Here is a 21,689-nt window from a genome sequence, read left to right as displayed (position 1 = left end):
CATTGGCTGGTTAAAAATATAAACCAATAAGAACTTATATTTTTCGTAGAAGTGTAAAAGTGTAGGCAACCAGAACAAACCTCATGATACTTTTAATATACCTAAAATTTAAGGGCGCCTTTCATGCTGACGTATGCGAAGGAATGACGCGACGCGTGACGCGCTCAGTGGAAACGCTCCCTAAGGGCCTAAACACATGAATGGCTGCGTTTCTCGATATTGACTGCATTAAAGACCTATAATCAAAGATGCGCCAATGGCCCCCCACCATGACTGCTATCTACCATCTTGTACCCATACGGTGACTGAATGGGGGCTGGGGCCGGGGGCGGGGGTTTGGAGTAGTGGAGATAATAAACAATGCGAGCCTGCTCCAAGTTGTACGCAGCCATATAACAGATGCAAATTTAATTTTTCTTGTTCTTCCTGAGTGTATCATCAAAATATAGCGACCCTCGAGAATGCAGAGATTGAATTACCTTATAATTTCTGACACATATTTCTTTAACCTATACTGCTCAACACAGAGCACTCTCCCCTCTTCCTCGCCCAGCGTGGGTACGCAATGGCGGATAAACCATGTGACTCAAGTGACCAATCAAAATTGTGTTTGCCATTGGCGAATCTTTGATTATAGGTCTTTAGACTGCATCACTGCCAGTACTCTTTTCTCTTTTCTTTTTTGGCTTGTGAGACAAGTGGTCTGTTCTTTCTAGCTGCACTGTTGTACTGGTGCAATAAGTTAAAGTAAGACAAGTATATTTTTTCTCATTCTAACTTATTGCACCAGTGCAACAGTGCAGCTAGAAAGAACAGACCAAAGTATATTTTTTTCATTCTAACTTATTGCACCAGTGCAACAGTGCAGCTAGAAAAAACAGACCAAAATGCTCGGTCTATTATACTTACTATGGCTGCGTTTCGATATTCACTGCCAGTACTGAAAATCTATAGTTTACGTCGCATACACTGTAGAATTTCAGTACTGACAGTGAATATCGAAACGCAGCCTATGTCTATAGGTATCATTCTATCCTTGTCTCACATTTAACGAACAACAATAGGTTTGTTTTTTATTCCTGTACTGCTGCACTAGTGCAATAAGTTAGAATGAGAAAAAATATATTTGTCTTATTCTAACTTATTGCACCAGTGCAGCAGTGCAGGAATAAAAAACAGACCTAATGATAGAATGATACCCGAGGCACTCGGAAGACTCAGATGATGTTTCCGAACGCAGCCCTACTATCGCGACACCGCCTGTAATTCTTTACTCTTTGGGTAGTTGGGGTTCTAACTGTTCTAAGTGTGAGAGTTATTGCTTGAAAGTTAATGTATGTAAAGTTGTATTGGATATTAAAATCAACTGTAATATTTATATAATAATAATTAATGCATTTTTCGTAAGTTTTTATTAATTGAGAAAATCCAAAATGCCTTTGCCGGCAGCATTAGCTGCACGTCTTGCAAAAAGAGGATTAATCAGTGGATCTGAAAAGCATGGTACATTTACTTTTCAAAATATAATTGAACACTATTATTGTTATAATTTTCGTGTATTAAATTAATTTCTTTCTAGTTAAAAATAATTATATGAATCATAAAGATTATATTGTTGTATATTTTTGTAATGTTAGGTTATACTAATATTTTTATAGAATCTGGGAAGAAAGAGCCCAAAAAGAAGGTGCATGAAGAAGTTATAGCTGAAGATTATGATAACACAAAAGAAGAGATTAATCAAATTGATATATCACAAAAATTTATGGTAAATATAACTAAATTAATAACAGCAAAATCTAGTGAAACAAACAGGCTGTTTTCTGGCTACGTACACTGTGTTATAGAAACCTAATTTATTAATTATATATCATCTTAAATAATATTTTAGAGAATAGCTAATAAAATGGTTTTGTTTAATAGAGTACACAACTGGAAAGCATCTAGAATATATTGTTAATTTTTGATAACAGAAAGGAAAAAATTTTAGATATTTTTTAACTAGCATATAAAGTTCTAAAATGTCCGAATTATTTATTATTTTAAAGGTTATTTAAGTGGAATTAAGTAATGTATTAAGGCCATTGCGCGTACATTTTCTTAATCGTAATCGTAAGAAATTGAGCAATACGATTGGTTAATTCAGTCGGTTATGACTAATTTGAGCAATGTGATTGGTCGAAATCTTACGATTACGATTAAGGAAATGTACGTGCAATGGCCTTTACTTATCTGTGAGAAGAGCAAAATAAAGCCTTTGGCACACGATACGATTTTTCATGCTAGATTACATACGAGGAGTCTTACTATATATCCTCATTGGCTTACAATTGGTGACATAATCATCCGAGCCAATCAGGACACGTATTAACGTGCCTCGTATGCGATCGAGCATGAAAAATCATATTGTGTGCCGAAGGCTTAAGTGATTAAGAGTTTAATAATTCAATCAAACACAGAATAATTTGTTTGCTTTTAAATTCTTGTTTAATAACAAACATACTTTTCAAATTATATGTGTTTAACCAGTAATTTAGGTGTGATTATTAGATAAAAAAAATATTTCAATTAAAAGTTACGTTAAGATTAAATTATTTTAAGTTAAATTAAAAACCGCAGTTAAAAAAAGTTAATCTTAAAAAGCCATAATTTAAGTTAGATTACTAAAATAAATCATGAAATATATTTACTTTTTATTTATAAATTAAGTTTGTATAAAATAAACAAATTCTTATGTGGAAATATACTTTTTCTTTTAAACGGATAAACTTTTAACTTGGGAAAAATTTTAAAAATTAATGTTTTTTTAAATATCTAGTTACAGTTCCAAATTTAATCACATTAGCTAAAATAACTTAAAATTTTTTAAAAAGTTAAGTTATGTACTTTAATTTTATTTTTAACTTTTAACTTTTTAATTTTATTAACCTTTAACTTTTTAACTAGTTATTATCCAACCTTGACAATTTACATCTCAAGATGTATTCTTTATGTAAGTCAGAACTTAACATTTGTCTTTTATGCAGAATTTATAATATCTGACAATGTCTACAAATTGCTGTCAGAAATATGATAAAGCCTGCTGATATATTAAAAGATTAGCAACATTACCACAAGTCAAGCAGAATTTGTAGTTTTTACTCAATTTCTATTATCAATCTTCTGACATATTATATTAGCAAGTTTTTTTGACAGATCTTGAACATGACAAACAGATTGAATAGGATCTGCAGTTAAAAACTAATTGAATTCTTGCCAATCTGCTAGCAATGCTATCAATATTTCTGTATCTTGGAATTTCTATTTACACAATAATATAACGAATTCAATTTTGTAATTAAAAAATGGTTTAATTATTTAAAAGATGTTTTATTTATTTAGGGTTACAATGGATGTCCTAACAAGTATAACATTTACCATGAATGTACAAAAAAATGTAAAGAATTATGGGGAATGGGACATATGCAACCTTCAGATAAATATTTGAAGCAACAAATGAGATTAATTCAAAAATATCCATTACCTGAAACTTGGAAAGCTGTTTATGATCCTGGATCGTAAGTAATGATATTTTCTTTGTTTTTAGAAATAAATCTTTTTCAAGAATAGTCAAGATTGACTTTTTATTTTGCAACTGTTTAAATATTGTTGCATTAACAATAATTCGTAGCCGTTTTATTTTTGAAATAAAATTGAAATAATATATAATATTGTTCAAGAAAAAAGTCCTTTTTTTCTCCAAAATATGGTACTACAGAAGATTTTTTCACACTAAACACACTGCTGTTGCCAGAATTTGTATCACATTAGGATATTAAGTAAATTAGACGAAATATATAAAATATAATTTTAATTATTTACAACATTTTTTTACAGTAAAAAACTTGTTTTCAAATGCCAAGTCAACAGCATCTAAAAATATTTAAAAGCTTTCAAGTAAATTTTACAAAAACATCTCCAAACCTGCACTTTAACAGAGTGTGTTACTGTGCGCTGAAGAATCTTATTGTGCTTCATTAATCGATAAAGGAGACCATGCCAAGAAAGACGATTTGTTTGTGAAGTAAACATTGTTCCAATCTTGATTTAAATTTTCCCTTGTTCATGTTAGTCGTTTGGTTGCTTTTTAATAACAGTTTCTTTAAGGTAGATTAAAATGACATCTTTTTCACATAGGCGACTTCTAATATCATTTAAAGCAACATTAAATCCTTTCTGGGGGAGTCTCGATTGGAATTGACGCAAGGTAAAATTAAGATTGTTTTGAAAGAGAAGCAAGATCGCTTTATTCTCCTTCCGTATTTCTGGCAGGTTCTTCACATTTAGGCCAATCAAATTAGTTTAAAACACTTCGGAAAAATTCCTCTTGCAGTGGACTTAAAATGTTCTTTGGCGTGTAAATAATTATGATAGAAATGTTTACCTTATTATAGTTTCTTCTAGACAACATCGTTTATTTAACAATTAAAACAAAAAAATCGATTTTTTCGAATAACTTTTAAAATGTAAACTTTTATAAAAAAAGTAACTGCGCCTTTCTTGTTGAACAGACTATAGCTTGTGATAACACCAAAACAAGATCGATACAATTATATGTGTTTTGTATAATTAGACTATAGACAATAATGATACTAATGGATTAGGCAGTACGTATGTGTAGTATATAGCAAATAGCATTTAACATATGATTCAACATTACATCTTTTAAATTAAAAAAATGTTAATTAAAAATTAACACTAAATTTTTTAAAGAAAAAATTATGAATATTATCGAAATTATGAATATTACTGATATATAGACTTAAAAGTCTTCTTCCCACTTACAAATTATTATACCTTGGACATTTTAGAATTTTCGTTGGACGTATTAGAATTTTCTTTTCAAAATGTTAGAAAAAATTTCTTAATAAGAAATCTCGCGCCAGTTTAGAAACACTGTAAATACATTATCATTTTATTATATATACATATTAAATATATACACACAAAATTTTTTCCGCAATCAATTATTTACAGTTTTTTCTTTTTTTTGGGAAAGGGAGAATTTTAAAGATGCTTTTGAACATCAATATTTAGCTAATATCTGCATTTCAAGACTGACAAAATTGTTGACGCGCAGTTTGTACGAACTAAGAATATTAAATTAATAGAAAAATTATATTTAGCGCAAGATTCGCTGTAGATCGAAATAGGCGATTTTAACTTTTTCTTTATGTTCAAAACAATTTTAACTTTATGTTCCACATTTATATATAATTTTTAATTTGTATGAAACTTCGTAAAATTCGTAAAAAATTTAGAACGTTGAGACTATTATTTAAGATTCATCGTATGTGTGTATACGTGTGTGCGTGCATATGTGCGCCTGTGCGTTAAAATTCAAACAACTGTAAGTGATGAAAAAATTTAGAGAAGCGTTAGGTAAATTTGAAATCGGATTCCTGGTTCCACAGGCTCTCTCATCGCTACAGCATATTGTTTCAACTGCTCTTATTTTGTTCACTTTTAAGTCGCTAATTGATTAAAACCTTACGACTCTGTTATTAACCGACAAGAGTCTTCCGAATCCAAATATCTTACACAGTCATAATTTAAGAAAAATAAGTTATACGATTATAAACTAAAATTTATTTCAAAGCTTTGAATTATATTTTTAAAATGCTATTGATTTTTTTTTTAAATCAGGTTTTCTGTCATAAGAAATCTTCAGAGTATGTACTACTGGGCACTACAGGCATTTAGTGTTAAATAAAAAAAAAAAATTTATCTGTTTATAGTGGACAACATTATTATTGGGATTGGTCATCTGACTTGGTATCTTGGTTACCACCTGGCCATCCAAAATGTCAAATATCACAACCTGCATCTCAGTTACGCGAAGAATTGCATTTAAAAGCAGGAGATCAAGATGATAATATGTCCAGTGATGATAGTACTAGTGATCAAGAACAAATGGAAGTTAGTCATTTTTTTATAACATTATTTTGCAACTTATAATTTTATAATATATTAATATTATATTAATTATTATTTAGGTAGAAGAAAGTGAACCTCTCAAAAAAGATAGAAAAATAGAAAATCGTACAAAATATAAAGGACCAGATAGTAAAAGAGCTTATAGATCTGATAGAACTGATAATAAAGATACTAAAGATCGTACTTTAGATCCTATGGATCCAGCATCCTATAGTGATATTCCTAGGTACATCCATTTATATTTATGTTTACAGAATAATATGTATACTTATAATTTTTATTTACATGTAATTGCATTACATGCAGGGGGAAATGGTCAGATGGATTGGCTAAACATAACGAAGCTAAAACTGGGGCTGATACAACCGCTTCAGGTCCTCTTTATCAAATGAGGCCATATCCTAGTCCAGGCGCGGTACTTCGCTCTAATAGAGCTAATAAAGCAGAATCGGAATCGTCCAATAAATCGAAAGTTGTGTTTCCCGAAAAACCAGAATAAATACACATTGTGATAATAATGACTTAATTTTATGTGATTATAATAATGTATTTAATGACAAAAAAATTCATGCTGTATGAGAGAACGTTTTATTATTGTAAAATATATATCATACTTTTAGACTGAAAACATGCTTTGTAATTTTTTAAATATTTTTTGTATATATTTTCCAATTTGTTGAATTTTTTAATGAAATTTTTATTGGAAGAGATTTTTATATTTTACTTTTTTATTTTTATATCGATAGTCAGAGTTATCACAACGGCTAACATGTAAATTAACATCAAGGCTAACAAGAGATTTACATTGGCTGCCCTGTGCTGTCCTGGTAATTCTGACCGTCGTCTCGTCTAATCGCGTGCAGGTTGGTGAAATTGGCCCCATTGTCGTTGCTCGTAAAAAGTTTGGCCAATCATAGTTGATCTTAGAGAATAATAATGCAAGGTTTACAATGTCGGAGTAATGAAGTAAGGAGTAAGAAGTAAGAAATATGAAATGAGATTTGCCCATTTCGTTTACTCCCGGTGTCCCGGTTTTTAATTAGTCAATTGTTACTCTTACTCCTTACTCCATTATGGTATATCCACACAAACTTACTTAAACGCATAAGCATATGCATAAGGAATTCGATTGGTCTATTTTCTTATGTAAATGCTTGTAGACCAATCAATTTTCTTATGTATATGCTTATGCGCTTATGCAAATTTGTGTGGATATACCATTACTCCTGCTGACATTGTAGAGACATCTTAATACGTGTTCTGATTGGCTCGGATGATTATGTCACCAATCGTAAACCAATGAGGATACGTAAGCCTTCGGCACACGATACACGATTTTTCATGCTAGATCGCATATGAGGCGTACTTACTACGTATCCTTATTGGCTTACGATTGGTGACATAATCATCCGAGCCAATCAGGACACGTATTAAGATGCCTCGTATACGATTTAGCATGAAAAATTGTATCGTGTGCCGAAAGCAGTAGTAAGACGCCTCGTATGCAATCTAGTGCGTGTACTGAAGGCTTTACATAATGGCCTAGTTTACATCGTGCATTTGATACGCGTATCAAGTAGTGAATTTAAGCTGATCAGCCAATGATTAAACACATTCACTAGTTATTTACTATTTGATACGCGTATCAAATGCACGATGTAAACTAGGCCAATGGATATCATAAGTTTCACTAGATTATTCCTGGATTTTATTATTGTTATGTGAAAAATGACAATGTGATTATCAACATACAGCTGTCCTAATAAAATCCTAGATAGATGAATAAAAATAGAATTTTTTTTATAAATTATATATATTAATATCTTTTTTTATCTTCTCAGTTTTTTGTTATTATCAGTTCTTCAAACTTTTAAGAACTTTTTGCACAAACTCATCTAAATAAAATTATTCCGATTTAAGACATGAACTAAAACAGTATTATAAATCCAGTGAGTCAAATAATTGAAGCAAAATTGTGAATTAAAAATCTAATAGACATGATATTGGGCAATGACCAAGTTTTATAGATGGCTTAATTGCAAGAATTCATAACGATTGGATTTGGCAATTAACATTTTTCTCTGAAAGACGATCTTCAATTCTTCACGATAAAGTATATTGCATAATAAATGAAATAATAAATAATATAACGCGCGCAAGTTCGAAATTTTTCTCAATTGTATTTTTTTATGCAATCATAGTTTTATAGTTATCATTATACTCCGTTAACTTCATCACTACAGATTTCTATGGATATTCAAACAACACATATTAAGCATTACAGACACACACGACTATATGATTTTATAGTTCATTTTCGTCATAATTGTCTCTCGTAACAGCTTGTAAGAGGACAAAGGGTGCGTTCCACTTAACGCCCGCAACGCTCATGAGCGTTGCTTATCCTTGTTTAATATTTGATAACCAACAAGGATGAAATGATTCCACGGTCGTTGCGAGCTTTAAGTGGAACGCACTCAAAGACGACTTTGTGTACGACACGGTCGACTTCATGTGAATAATATCCAGTTTCTTTTCTTTAAAAAATTTGGAGCATTGTAATAATTAAGTTGTAGTGTGATATAAATATTTATATGCAATTTTTTCAAATTAATCGTAAATATTTTTTAGAAATGTTGAATCATTGAAGAATTTTATTTGTAAAAATAATGAAAATTAACTCAGAAGTGTTGTAATTCAACATATAAGAAGGTGCTGAAAAATCACGTGTATATAAGGATGCATTTGAGAATTATATCTAAATAACTCTAGGTTATATATAGTTTACATATTGCATAACTTATGTGTAAACCAATATAATTCTGAATATATTCCAGAGGATTAAAGGAGGATATTAAAAAAAGACTGATTGTTGCCCAAAAACTGTAAGTAAAAGGAAGTGTTTCTTTTATTTTCAAGGTAATTCTGAAACGTCAAATTTTTCAATATAATAATTTATTGTAGGGTTGAATAATTATAGTTAAAACGTTAATAATGTTTTAATTTTACATGGTTTATTTTAAATAATTTAATTTTCAACTTTACTTATTTCTAAAACACATAAATTTTAACTTATTAATGCTAAGTTTACGGACTCTAACCTATCTCTACCTCTTATATCTCTAAAGACACGCATAATGTCAATTTGAGGCATAAACGAAACCGCACATTTCTTTAAAAAACAACTTATTTTATAGGTTTTGAAGAAAATAAATTTTGATATATATTTGCCTCGTTAAAGGAATAAAAGTCAGCATAACTGAAATTCGAAATGCGTGAAAATAACGCGTCTCTTAAATCTACTTTTTTTACATTAAAATTTTACAAAAGAAAAAATATATAAAAGGAAAAAATACATTTTCATATAAAACACAATATTGATTATTTCATGTAAACTTAATTTACAAATAAAATATTAAATATATTTAATGATTTATATTATAATTGATTTGATAATCTAACTTAAATGTAAATCATGACTTTTTAATTTAATATAAATAATGGGTTGAGTTAATTTAATCTTAATGGAACTTTAATTGAGTTATTTTTATATTCATGTAACTTTTAATGTAACTAAATTAATTTTATAAGTTATTAACTTTAATTTAATTTAGTTAAAAAATTAATATATTAGCTTATCCAACCTCACTCTATCGTATTCAGAACATACATTTAAATCTATAAAAAATATTGTTTCTTTTACTTATAATTTTGGGAATAAGAATCAGTTTTTTTATTAATATGTTCTTTTGTTAATCTGATAGTGTGTTTTCTCTGACAATTTCTAGAAGATTCTGGCCATTATTGATCTTATTAAGAAGACAGAATTAAGAGCACGAAAAGAAAGGATTATTATATTCCTGCATGCAACATTGTACTCCTTGAGAGATATATTTTTCTTTTTATTGAATATAATTATTTACCAAGACCTTCTTGTCAGTATGCTCACTATATCGAGAAGTTTATGTCAAAAGAATCTTCAGCAGGCAACAACTGGTCATTTTGTTATTTGCTTTATGAGAAGTTGTCATCGTGCCTGGCCATACAAGAGATTTCTTATTCAAGATAAAGTTGACTGTGGAGCACCGCGATACTTAAAATTACAAAAATGTGATTTTCGCACTACCCAGAATTTGTTTGTTCCACCGTTATTAGCTTTGATCTTGCGTCCTGTCTTACGCATCAGTTCGTTATTGATGGGACGTAGTATGAAAAGATGGTGGACACGTAAATCTGAGCAGGAGAAGGAGGAATATAAACAGTGGTTTAGGGGAAAAAGTAATGTATTTCTAAGTAAGTTCTTTAGAGGTTAATAAATAATTATTGTATCATAATAATATTAATTTGTACCATATGTTATATATACATATATCATATTACTTTTATAAGGTTGTTTCGGAGTATATGTTCTTATATTGGCTACTTATTATATAACTCATCTTGAAACTAATCCATTGACAAAACGTACAAGATTTATAATTTTTAATCAGGAACAAGAAAAAAAACTGGGAAAAATGGTTCTTGAAGCTGTAAGTAAACATATATACATGTAATAATAACAATATAAAATATTAAAGATTCTAAAATTACAGGCATATCCTTGGAAAAATTTTTCTTAGAATTCTTTAATTTTTCAGAACTTCTACATTTTAAATTTTTATATGACTTTTAAATTTTATAACTTTTTAAGAAAATTTCTCAGATTTTTGTATGAATTAGAATACTTCAAAAATACAAGGAAATAATAGTAAATTAATTATTTGATAAATGCTTTAAGCATAAAGATAAAGTTATAATTGCTTATTTTGGTCTGCAACAAATTTTGGTACTAAATATAATTTTTTATTAATATAAATTTTTATTAATTTAATATTCTTTAATATTCTTTGCTTATATAAAACTGTGTGCTGACACACACACACAATTTTGTCAGTCTTAAAAACATAGTTACTAACTAGATATTAATGCTCAGAAGCATCTTCAAGATCTCTTCTTTCTCAAAAAACTAATTTATTGCGAAAAATAATACTTCAGTCAGGATTCGATTCCGGATCTCCCATCATGCGAGTCAGACGCCATGAAGGCTATTGAAGCATATAGTATTATTCTTCGTAATAACTAGTGTATCTTAAAGAACATCCTTTTTCACGTGAAGTTTATATACAATAATAGAAGTTTTCAAGTGTAAACCAAGTCCCTTCTTAGCATTGTACTTGCTTGAAGTAAATAAATTCTATTCTATTCTATATACAATAATAGCAAGTTAATTATTTGACCGATAAATATTTTAAACATAATGATAAAGTTAAGATTGCCTATATAAGATATACTGACTATTGAGATATAAGTTTATATAAGAATGTTAAATTAATAGAAAAATTATATTTAGGACCAAAATTCACTACAGACTGACATAGATTATCTCAACTTTATCTTTATACGTTTAAAATAAAAAAAATAATTTGAAAAATATGAATAATTTACTGTACTGTTAAAACATTTTATTTAGATTTTAGAGTTTTAATTTTGAAAACTTTCTTTCAAAACCATTATTATTTTGCTAAAATATAATTTAAAAATCTCATAATGCTGCATCTCTTATTCTATTCTGTATAATTTTTAATTATGTAAAAAATGGACTTTCATCACATTCACTTGTTGGCGATGCCACTGATTATTCTCATTATAACAAAAAAAAGGACTTCTTTATAGCAACTATGAAAAGATATGAAAAAATCTATCCTTTCTAAACATTTTTATCGTGGTATATAATAGTTTAAGGTTTTCCATATATGTAATAATTAATGAAAAAAAACTTACAAAATCTGAAAATATAATTAATAATAATATGAAAAAATCAAAATTTTTTAGAAATATTTATGTATGTAAAAACTGATATATGAAAAACTGATACTATATTATAAGAATTTCTTATTTTACAATTTCTGAAGAAAGTATATATAAGATATAAAATTTTTTTAAATATTATAAAGAATGCTTTGAGAGAAAAATTTTTACTAGGATATTTAAAAATATTTCAGAAAAGTTTATATAATATATTTTACATTTTATTCAGCATTTAGAAGTTCATAAAAATAATTTAGTACCACATGATCATCCAGCTTACAAGAGACTCATAAAGGTGATTGAAAAAATTTTACAGCTAATAAAGATTTAAAATCGATGAGAGATGTACAATGGACTTTAACTGTTATTAGTACACCATTATCAAACTCTTATATTTTACCGGTATGTTTAAACATTTTCAATATTATGTATTAATATACGTCCTCATACAAAAGTTTCAGAATGTTTAAGATTTTTTGAATTTTGTGAAAAATACAAAAAAGTAAAAATTTGTAAAAAAATTTATGAATTGAACACATTATAATTTTTCTCAATTTTTTGTTAAATTTTCAATTTAAAAGCTAAAAAATTTTATGTATAAGAAATGAAGTTTTACACAAGAAGTTCGATTATAATGAGAAATTACTCTATTTTTTAAGCATTTAAAGCTAAGAGAAAATCTATTAAAAATAATTTTTTGAATTAATTTTTGTTTGGCAATATTTCATTTAGCTATAGCATTTGAAACTAAAAAATATTTAAATCATATATAATTTAGGAACAAACTATCGCATAAATGAAATTAAAAGATAAATACAAATATTGACGAGATACTATTAAAAACTATCAACCCTGGGTAAATTTTCAAATCAAAAGGAGAGACTCGACATTAATTAAAAAACCATAATATTATTGATTATTAATATAAATTTGTAATTATCAATGATTGTGTTAACAAATGTTAACATAAATATATTTGAATAACACATTATTAAATTTATGGTTTTTTATTATACAAATGCTATATTATTTATGTATTGCCGCAAAATTACACTTTTTCTACAGTTATTATTTCTATGAGTAATCAAACTTAAGTAAGAGTAATCAAATAAACAATAATAATAGAAAGTAATTTTATATAACAATCGAATTTTAAATATATATGTACACACACGCGCGCGCGCGCTTTATATCTGTTGACCCTAATATTTCAGATGTGTATGCGTGTACGTGCGAAATAAATCATAAAATTGATACTATAAATATAAAATATCAGTTTCTTATTTTTAATTATTTTCTTAATAATTTTTTAGCTTAATTATTTCTTAGTTATTAAATTTTAACAGTTACGCGAGTGTCTAGAAGATCGTTGGTCTTTAATAATATTTTATCGATAATTTAGCACATAAACTATTTTTACTTTGTTTATTGTCTTTTTAGGGTGGAAATATTTTTGTGTCTTTAGACATTTTAAAAATTACCGAAAATGATGACCAATTAGGTATTGTTTTGGCGCATGAAATGGCTCATTCGTTGTTATTACATTCAGTAAGTAATAATAAGAATATTTTTGATATTAACTAATAAAATTGTTAATTATTCTTCTTATAAAATATAAGTAATCGTGGTTTTTTACAATAGCTTGAAGTACTATCGGATCAACTACTGTGGGACTTTTAATAGCAATACCCATATTATTAATTTGGGCATTATTTCCTGACTTCTCAGCTGCTATAATTCACTTTATAGGAGAACGAATTGTGAATGTCATGTACAATCTTCCATTAAGTAGAATTTTGGAGAATGAAGCTGATGAAGTAGGACTTAAACTAGCTGCAAAAGTATGTTGTAATATAATGTATAATATATGTATAATAATATCCAAGATTATATTTCACATTTTGTATTACTGTTTATGTTTATGTATTTATACAAAAGTTAACTGTTATTTACGTTAACTATTAATATACGTTGTTACTTTTTTCACAGGCTTGTATCGATATTCGTGAAGCTGTTGTATTTTGGGCTACAATGAGAACTCTTACAGAAATGCATACATTGCCTCCAGAATTACCATGGATATCTACACACCCTGCTCATGGGGACAGAGAAAAGAGATTGAACGAAATAATGGCAAAAACATTAGAATTGCGAAAGGAATCAGGGGTACATTATTTAATTTATTATATAACTTTCTATTAAGTTTTGTTTATTTTATTATTTAATTACACATATATATTGACAATCTAACTAATATTATATGATTTCTTTTATAATTCTTCTAATTATTTTACATATAAAAATATTAAAGTAGTATTGTAAAAACATAATGGTTTAGGGGGTATTTTACTTAATTCTAGCATATTTTGATTTAAAATATTAAATTTCTTACTATTAATTTTCTGTACTTTAACAAGGGAAATCACCAATATTATTTTGTTTTTAGATAATATTTTTTAAACAAAACTAAAAATAAAATTTTGGACGTATAAACTAGAAGAATCTTCTATTAGATGATGTATCAATTTTTATATTATTCTGAATTTTACTATAATTAAGTTATTTAAAAAATAAATAGCATCTAGAATATTAGTTTCAAAACCTTTATAGATAGAGAATCCTAAAGTCAGAGAAGCGTAAACGTTACCCTTAGACTATATACTATTGAACTGCGTATTGCCATCTGTAGAGTGTTATCCAGTTATGTGAAAGAGACAGATATTAGAACCTCACGCGTAGGTTAAGAAAAGTAATCTTTCCATCTCGAAACACTATAATCAGTCTCTATAATCACACTAATAACGAAAAATTTGATTGGTAACTAATTACCGTTACCCATTACTTAATAATTCGTTACTCTTTCTATTATTATTTAATATTAAAATTAGTTTAAATAAAAAATTTGTGAAATGCTGTCTGTTATAAATGTAACATTATACACTTTTATAAAGTTTATTTTTTATTATATATGTTTAAATATTTTTGTAAGAAATGTATAAACAGCATATGCATATTTAGATATTATGTTCAAAAATTATAGTTTCTATTAAATTTTTTTTATTTTTGATTTTGTAACTGTAAATATTTGAATATTCACATAAATATATGTAAAGCATATAAATATAATTAAAATAATAAAGTCTAAATTATAATTTCATTTTTATTCTTTATTTTATTTGTTTTATTTGGAATCACTTTTCTCACTTATTATTGAGTATTCTGTACATATAATGAAAATGATATAAATTATAAAACTTTAATTTTTGATTTACAGTGTCCAGTGTTGCCAAGAGTAGATCCAAGAGATGAGTTTTACAAACGATCGATAAAAGAAAAGGAGTTTTATTTCAAACAGAGAGGGATAATTTAAGATTAAAACTTAGAAACCAATTATTTTGTTATTGTACTTAAAGAACTTAATTTTATCTTAGTTATTAAGTTATTAAAATATCTTTATGCTGTAAATTAAAACAATGTATTTTATGTAATTATATAAAGTAATAAATAAATAAATATATAAATATATACATGTACACATATATCCATTCTTAAGGGTTTATAGTAGTCAGTCAGAAGAGTAAAAAAAGGAATTTTTGTGAATTTTCTATTATTTTTCTCATTTTAATTTAATTAGAGCTTCGTATATGAACCTTTTTAAATAAATATTTTACAACATTAATAAAACTAATAAATAACTTGTGTAAAAGTTTTTTTAGATCCACTTATTCATTTAAAAATTATTTATCTAAAATAATGAAGTAGAATAATTTTTGTTGCTTAAGCTTTGTAAATTTTTCATTTTCTTCTTTATACCTATTCACTTAATTTAGAACATTCGAATATTTACAACAAAAATAACAATAAACAAACAAGCAAGCAAGCAAGAAGACTTTAATGAGAGACACTATCGTTAAAGTTGCAGAGCAAAGCTTATTGGAATGCACATATTAATTTTATTATGGGAATATATTAGCAAGATTACCTGCATAAATATGTATCTGCTTCTATATGTGCACAAAATGTGCACATTGAACTACGTAAAATATCTATGAATCCCGTAGGTAATGTGCATGACTTTGTCTCTTCTATGCTACGTGCACGTTTATTTGGTTTCTGTTTCATGCTATACCCGTAAATTTTACAATTATAATATGCATTCATATTTTAAATCTGTTCTATGCAAATGTGCATAATCATGTTCTATAACGGTGTAATACCACATATATAAATTTAATTAATGGATTTGATAAAAATTCACTCACCGATTGTTTTCGCTGCTCCTGCTGCTGATGCTGCTGCTGCTGCTGCTACTGCTACATTCCTTTTCCGGTTTTGATTCTGAAATGTGACAAATATTCCTAAACTCAAACACAAAAGCAAGTAAAGAAATGTATCACTTGAAAAAAATAGTAATTTAATTACCGAGTCACTCCATGGATGCCGTTTTCTGCTGACATCATCCTGCTATTTCGAATCGAACCGCACATTAATAACGATCGCCCGATACTTTATTCGGCAATACCGATATTACGGATAATATATTACACACACGAATAAAACGTAAACCGCGCGCGAGAATTTCACTTGGCGCGACCGTTACATTGGAAAAATACGTGAAAAGTACGGCTCGTCTGATTGGCGGCGAAAATCAACATGGCACGAAAGTGGCGTGACGTCACGTAACTTCGTGGAAACGCAGGCCGAGGAAAGCGGTGAGAAACCGTTGAATGAAAATTACGCGCCGAGGATACAACGGAGGCAAATCGTTTCGAGAATTTTCGTATGCTCGTACGACGACTAATAGCACTTCACTTAATTGGCACTCGCGATATTTTTACCGAACGTATCCCCTTCGAGCAAAACACTTTGCTCGAACGTGCACGCAAACACTTCACTTGAAATCGAAGCAGACGCACGATGCCGCGCTTACACATGAATACTATCTCTGATCTCACTCTCACATGGCTGCTAGTGCAGCGCACTCTCAACAGTTTCAATACAACATCGTACCTGCGCACAATGAATTCTGAATACGCGAGACCACGCACGGAGTCGACAGAACGTTCGACCGGCGCTGGAGCGCGGAGCAATGGCGTACGTGACCGCTGGCAGGCAGGCTCGGCGGTACTCGGCGCTAGTCGGCGCCACTCGGCGTTGCTAGGCGGTTGACTCGTCGCGCCTGCGCCGCTGCCGCCATGTTGCTCCGTTGCTCCGCGCAGCAGTCACGTACGCCACTCCAGCGCCGGTCAGACGTACTGTTGACTCCGGCGTGTCTCGCGTATTCAGAATTCATTGCGTGCAGATACAGTGTTGTGTTTAGAGTGCCGTCGTTTTAACAGACGGCACGCGAGCCATGTTGATTTTCGTTCCGGGCAAACTTTTTCGTGTGCGCGTATTCGCTCTCGAGGAGGGTAACGCAATCTGTTCAGTAGAATGTCGATCGTGCCAATAATGAAACTTTATATAGGTCGTCGCGCAATCATACAGAAATACAATACTCGGGGGAGCGAATTGCTTTACTTCTGTTCAGTGTGTCTCGACGTGCGCATTTCAAATGATTCTTGGCACTTTTTTCGGGTTTCGTTTCGTGAAAAGTCACGAATCATACCACTTTTCTGCCATATTTTCTTTTTGATTCGCCGCCAATCAGACGAGTCGTGTACTTTTTACATATTTTTTTCAATGTGTAACGGTCGCGCCAAGTGAAATTCTCGCGCGCGGTTTACGTTTTACTCGTGTGTGATATATATATTATCGTAATATCGGGAGTGCCGGATAAAGTATCGGACGATCGTTATTAATGTGCGGTTCAATTCGAAATAGCAGGATTGATGTCAGCAGAAAGAATGGCATCCACGGAGCGACTCGGTAATTAAATATTATATACTATTTTTTCAAGTGATACATTTCTTTACCTGCTTTTGTGTTTGAGTTTAGGAATAATATTTATCACATTTTCAGAATCAAAACCGGAAAAGGAATGTAGCAGTAGGCAGCAGCAGCTCAGCTCAAGAGCAGCGACAGCAATTGGTGAGTGAATTTTTATCAAATCCATTAATTGAATTTATATAATGTATATGTGATATTGCACATTATAGAACACGATTATGCACATTTGCATAAAACAGATTTAAAATATGAATGCATATAATTGTAAAATTTACGGGTATAGCATGAAACAGAACCAAATAAACGTGGACATAGCATAGAAGAGACCCAAAATGTCATGCACATTACCTACGGGATTCATAGATATTTGACTACGTAGTTCAATGTGCACATTTTGTGCACATAGAGGCGCTGATGGATGAAATAGGGCAAAATAGGGTCTCTAAAAACACCTAAAACGACGCGATGACCGTCAGTCAATTGCTTCTATAGTCAAAGGATCCTGTTGCCTGACATTGTGTGATGGACTTAAATTCGGAACGCAGTTGAACGCAGTCATTGTAGACAAGCATTATGGAGCACGTGGGGCAAGTAGACAGTAGACACGTTTGGAAATCACATACAGAATTCAAAAAAAATTCTGTAATATATGGTCCGAGTTATGACAGAATTCAAACCAAAAAATTGCTATAGATTAAAGGAAGGACTACGTTAGTATTATATTTTTGAAGAGATAAATCGCTAAAAGAGAAAAAAAGAGGCTAGAAGATAATTATAAAAAAGGTATTTCAGTTATTGCATCTGCTTGCTGTGTTGGAAACCTGAGTTTTCAATCAAAAACATTCAATTTTATTTCTCGGAAGGCAGTGATAAATCATCAATGGTATTTTATTATGTAAATACGTCTAATTAGACCATTAGAAACGACTGTTCAAACTTTAGGTTTCATATACTTATAAATTGATGTAAGATCATACCAAAGAAATATGTTGAGAAATTTCACCTTTCTTATAAGAGACTAAGGATGAAAAAGATAAAAAACGAAATCAGCATATTCCATCTAAACTGGATATAATGAGAATTAAAATTTCATAATTTATAATATATTAATTTCTTATATATTTATATATATATAATATATATATGTATAAAATAAGCATTATATATAAGTAAATATAAGAATAATACATAAATACAATATTGTAAAATAGTAATGACAAAACTTGTTGAAACAAAGTTTTAGATTTTTTGTATTTAAATTACAAGCCCTTATAAGGGAGGAATGGAGAAATATTTTATATATGGGAATAGGAATTCAAATTTTAGGATTAGTTTTTTCAATGATAGATTGAGGAAACGATAGATAAATTCTATAGATTAATATTAAATTGTGTCTTGTACAATATATCTATATTTTACATCTTATATTTATTGCGTGTTACATTTAAAGAATTTATTAAGGAAAACTAATTCTAAAATTCTAATTCCTATTCTTGATAACTAATATTTCTTCATATGGCAGGGTCTAATTCTTATAATAATTTTGATTGTTTTCTATCCAGCTTTTAATACATTGATGAATGGTCACGAGCACAGGATGAACTTACCACTAGTATACTTCGATATATCTGTAGATGACAAGCCATTAGGACGAATTATAATACAATTACGTACAGATGTTGTACCAAAAACAGCAGAAAATTTTCGTGCCTTGTGTACAGAGAAAAAGGTTATGGATACAAAGGAAGCTATTTCCATCGTATAATTCCAAATTTTATGTGTCAAGGTGGTGACTTCACAAATCACAATGGTACAGGTGGAAAATCTATCTTTGGAGAGAAATTGAGGATGAAAATTTTGAACTTAAACATACTTCCATGGGTACATTATCAATGGCAAATTCTGGTCCAATACAAATGGTTCACAGTTCTTCATTACCACTGTAAAAACAACCTTGGCTAGACAATAAGCACGTCGTATTTGGCAGTGTTTTTGAGGGGAGTCGATATTGTAAGAAAAATTGAAAGTTATGGTTCGTCAACGGGAAGACATATCAGAAGATCATGATAGCAGATTGTGGTCAATTATCATAAGCATTAAATAAATAGCAATGATATGAAAAACAAAGTATGTAAAGTAACTTTAACTATATTATACTTTTAAAATTTGTTATCTCTGATCTTTTAATAGTGAAAATGGGATAATACTAAAATAATTCCACTTAAATATGAAAGGTTATAGAATTGGTAATCTGTAACCAAATTTATGTTTAATTTTTACACACACACACACACACACATACACATAAGTATTTTTAAAAGTAAATAAAAGTGTTTTATTCTGTATACAAGGAAGGAATATTCTTTATGTAGGCCTAGAGGAATTACAGTTTCAGAATCTATAATTTACTCCAATGAACACTAAATAAATGATAAACAGAAACAATGGTGCGAAAAGTAGTTGAAATAAAAAATAGTAACAGAAACATTTAATAGCTATAAAAACTACTATTTGAAATAAATATTTTGTGTAGTGCATATAAATATGTAAAGTGAATATTTTATTTTGAGCAAATGTAAATAGAAATACTGTTTGCTTTATGCAAATAAATAAAAAGCGCCAATAAGTATTGAGAATAGATCTTAGTGTTTAATAATACTCATATTACATTAATTTTCAATACATTTTTGGTTTCTATAAATTGTGTGCCAATAAATATTTCAATGATATTACTGTAAAAGTGTAATTTTAAACAAAATGTTTATTTTATTATTATATGTTAATTTTAGAAATATATTGAGTGGAATATCATTTTTTTCATGTCATTAACGATATAATTTTCATATTCTGACGTTCTTCATATTCTCAAGATAAAAATGTTAATAAGATCACATATTTTTATTGTCAATATATAATGTTATGTATTTATGATAAATCTATGTCATTATAAATTATTAAATTTATAATAAAAATAACTAATTGATATGTCAATAAATGACAACTTGTTATCTGGGGAGTGTCACATAGTGTGTGACGGTTCCATTGCTGGAAAGCATCCTACAACACAGTTTTTAGGATAATAATATTACAATCAAACAATATAGTTACATGTGTGTGTAATAATTTTTATAGTTATATAGGCGTGTTAATAACACTTAATATGTTTAAATACCTTTGTTTTGTCATAAAAATTGTATAACAGCAAACGTTTTATTCATATTTTGAATGTTATTAAAGAGAAACAAAAACGAAATGGTATTGCCAAGACAAAAATATTTTCTAATGTGAATCAAATCTGAAGAACATATTTTAAAGTCAAATTAAACACCAAAGCAAATCTGGCAATATTACAATGACAGTAAACAAATGCAAATTCAATCTGTTACCATATGGATGATGGATATGACAGAATGGTCAATAGAATGGTGTCAAATGTAGATTAAATCTGTTTCTAAAAGCAGAAACAATAATATTAGGTTCTTGAATTAATTTTTACAGAAAAATTGTACTGCTACCCACACAGCACAAAACATTTCAACAACATTGTAGCAACCTTGCATTTTACAGATTGCAATGCTGCAGTGAATGTTGCAGAAACACTGCATATTACAATTTTTTTCAAATAAAAAAAATTTTTTCTGCCAAAATAGAAGTTATTTTTTCCAATTTAACTATATAAAATTTTTTTTTTAATTTGAAAAAAATTGGGAGTGAGTATATTTGTTAAACAAAAAGTTTAAAATTTTTTACAACTTTTAAACTATACAACTTTTTATAAAAACATTTTTTTCTATCTTTTGTACTTTCTATTTTTTAATTTGTTGCTTACATTTGCAATTGTACAAAATGTTATATAGACGATCGTATCTTTTTATGAAATGTTTAGTCAATACATATTGGTAAATTAACGATGAAAAAGTGTTAAGTTCTACATGGACGCAATATCAAAAATATCACAGAAGAAGGAACCAAGAATT

The 21,689-nt window shown here is 28.9% G+C and overlaps 2 protein-coding genes, 1 long non-coding RNA gene and 1 pseudogene across 3 annotated transcripts; all 4 read left to right on the top strand.

The window, feature by feature from the left end:
- Positions 1-1,268: 1,268 nt before the first annotated feature.
- Positions 1,269-6,604, top strand: LOC118644224 (polyglutamine-binding protein 1-like). The gene is made up of 6 exons (XM_036294853.1): positions 1,269-1,503; positions 1,659-1,768; positions 3,382-3,557; positions 5,778-5,958; positions 6,036-6,202; positions 6,283-6,604. Exons 1-6 carry the CDS (start codon positions 1,434-1,436, stop codon positions 6,473-6,475), a joined length of 897 nt encoding a protein of 298 aa, XP_036150746.1. The 5' UTR covers positions 1,269-1,433; the 3' UTR covers positions 6,476-6,604.
- On the top strand, positions 3,569-5,762 carry LOC118648531. The gene is made up of 2 exons (XR_004965321.1): positions 3,569-4,063; positions 4,177-5,762. It is a non-coding gene; the product is annotated as an uncharacterized LOC118648531 (long non-coding RNA).
- A 1,738-nt stretch (positions 6,605-8,342) lies between the features above and the next one.
- Positions 8,343-15,220, top strand: LOC118644095 (metalloendopeptidase OMA1, mitochondrial-like). Its single transcript, XM_036294852.1, is given in 10 exon segments — positions 8,343-8,895; positions 9,765-10,269; positions 10,366-10,505; positions 12,053-12,128; positions 12,131-12,225; positions 13,264-13,371; positions 13,465-13,498; positions 13,501-13,664; positions 13,813-13,989; positions 15,098-15,220. Coding segments are annotated over 9 exon segments (1,242 nt in total). The 5' UTR covers positions 8,343-8,895; positions 9,765-9,917; the 3' UTR covers positions 15,194-15,220.
- Positions 15,221-18,286: 3,066 nt separating this feature from the next.
- LOC118648532 lies at positions 18,287-20,452 on the top strand (annotated as a pseudogene).
- The last annotated feature ends 1,237 nt before the right edge of the window (positions 20,453-21,689 follow it).

Source organism: Monomorium pharaonis, unplaced genomic scaffold (assembly GCF_013373865.1).
Source record: "Monomorium pharaonis isolate MP-MQ-018 unplaced genomic scaffold, ASM1337386v2 scaffold_495, whole genome shotgun sequence".
Classification (NCBI taxonomy): Eukaryota; Metazoa; Arthropoda; class Insecta; order Hymenoptera; family Formicidae; genus Monomorium; species Monomorium pharaonis.
The sequence above is the reverse complement of the archived record's forward strand: the minus strand, read 5'-3'. Positions and strand labels throughout refer to the sequence as shown.

Excerpts from the sequence above, each read along its gene's own strand:
- LOC118644224 (XM_036294853.1), top strand. The coding sequence starts at position 1,434 with ATGCCTTTGCCGGCAGCATTAGCTGCACGTCTTGCAAAAAGAGGATTA. Across the intron at positions 1,769-3,381 it reads ATATATCACAAAAATTTATG|GGTTACAATGGATGTCCTAA; the intron begins GTAAATATAACT and ends TTATTTATTTAG. Across the intron at positions 6,203-6,282 it reads TCCTATAGTGATATTCCTAG|GGGGAAATGGTCAGATGGAT; the intron begins GTACATCCATTT and ends CATTACATGCAG.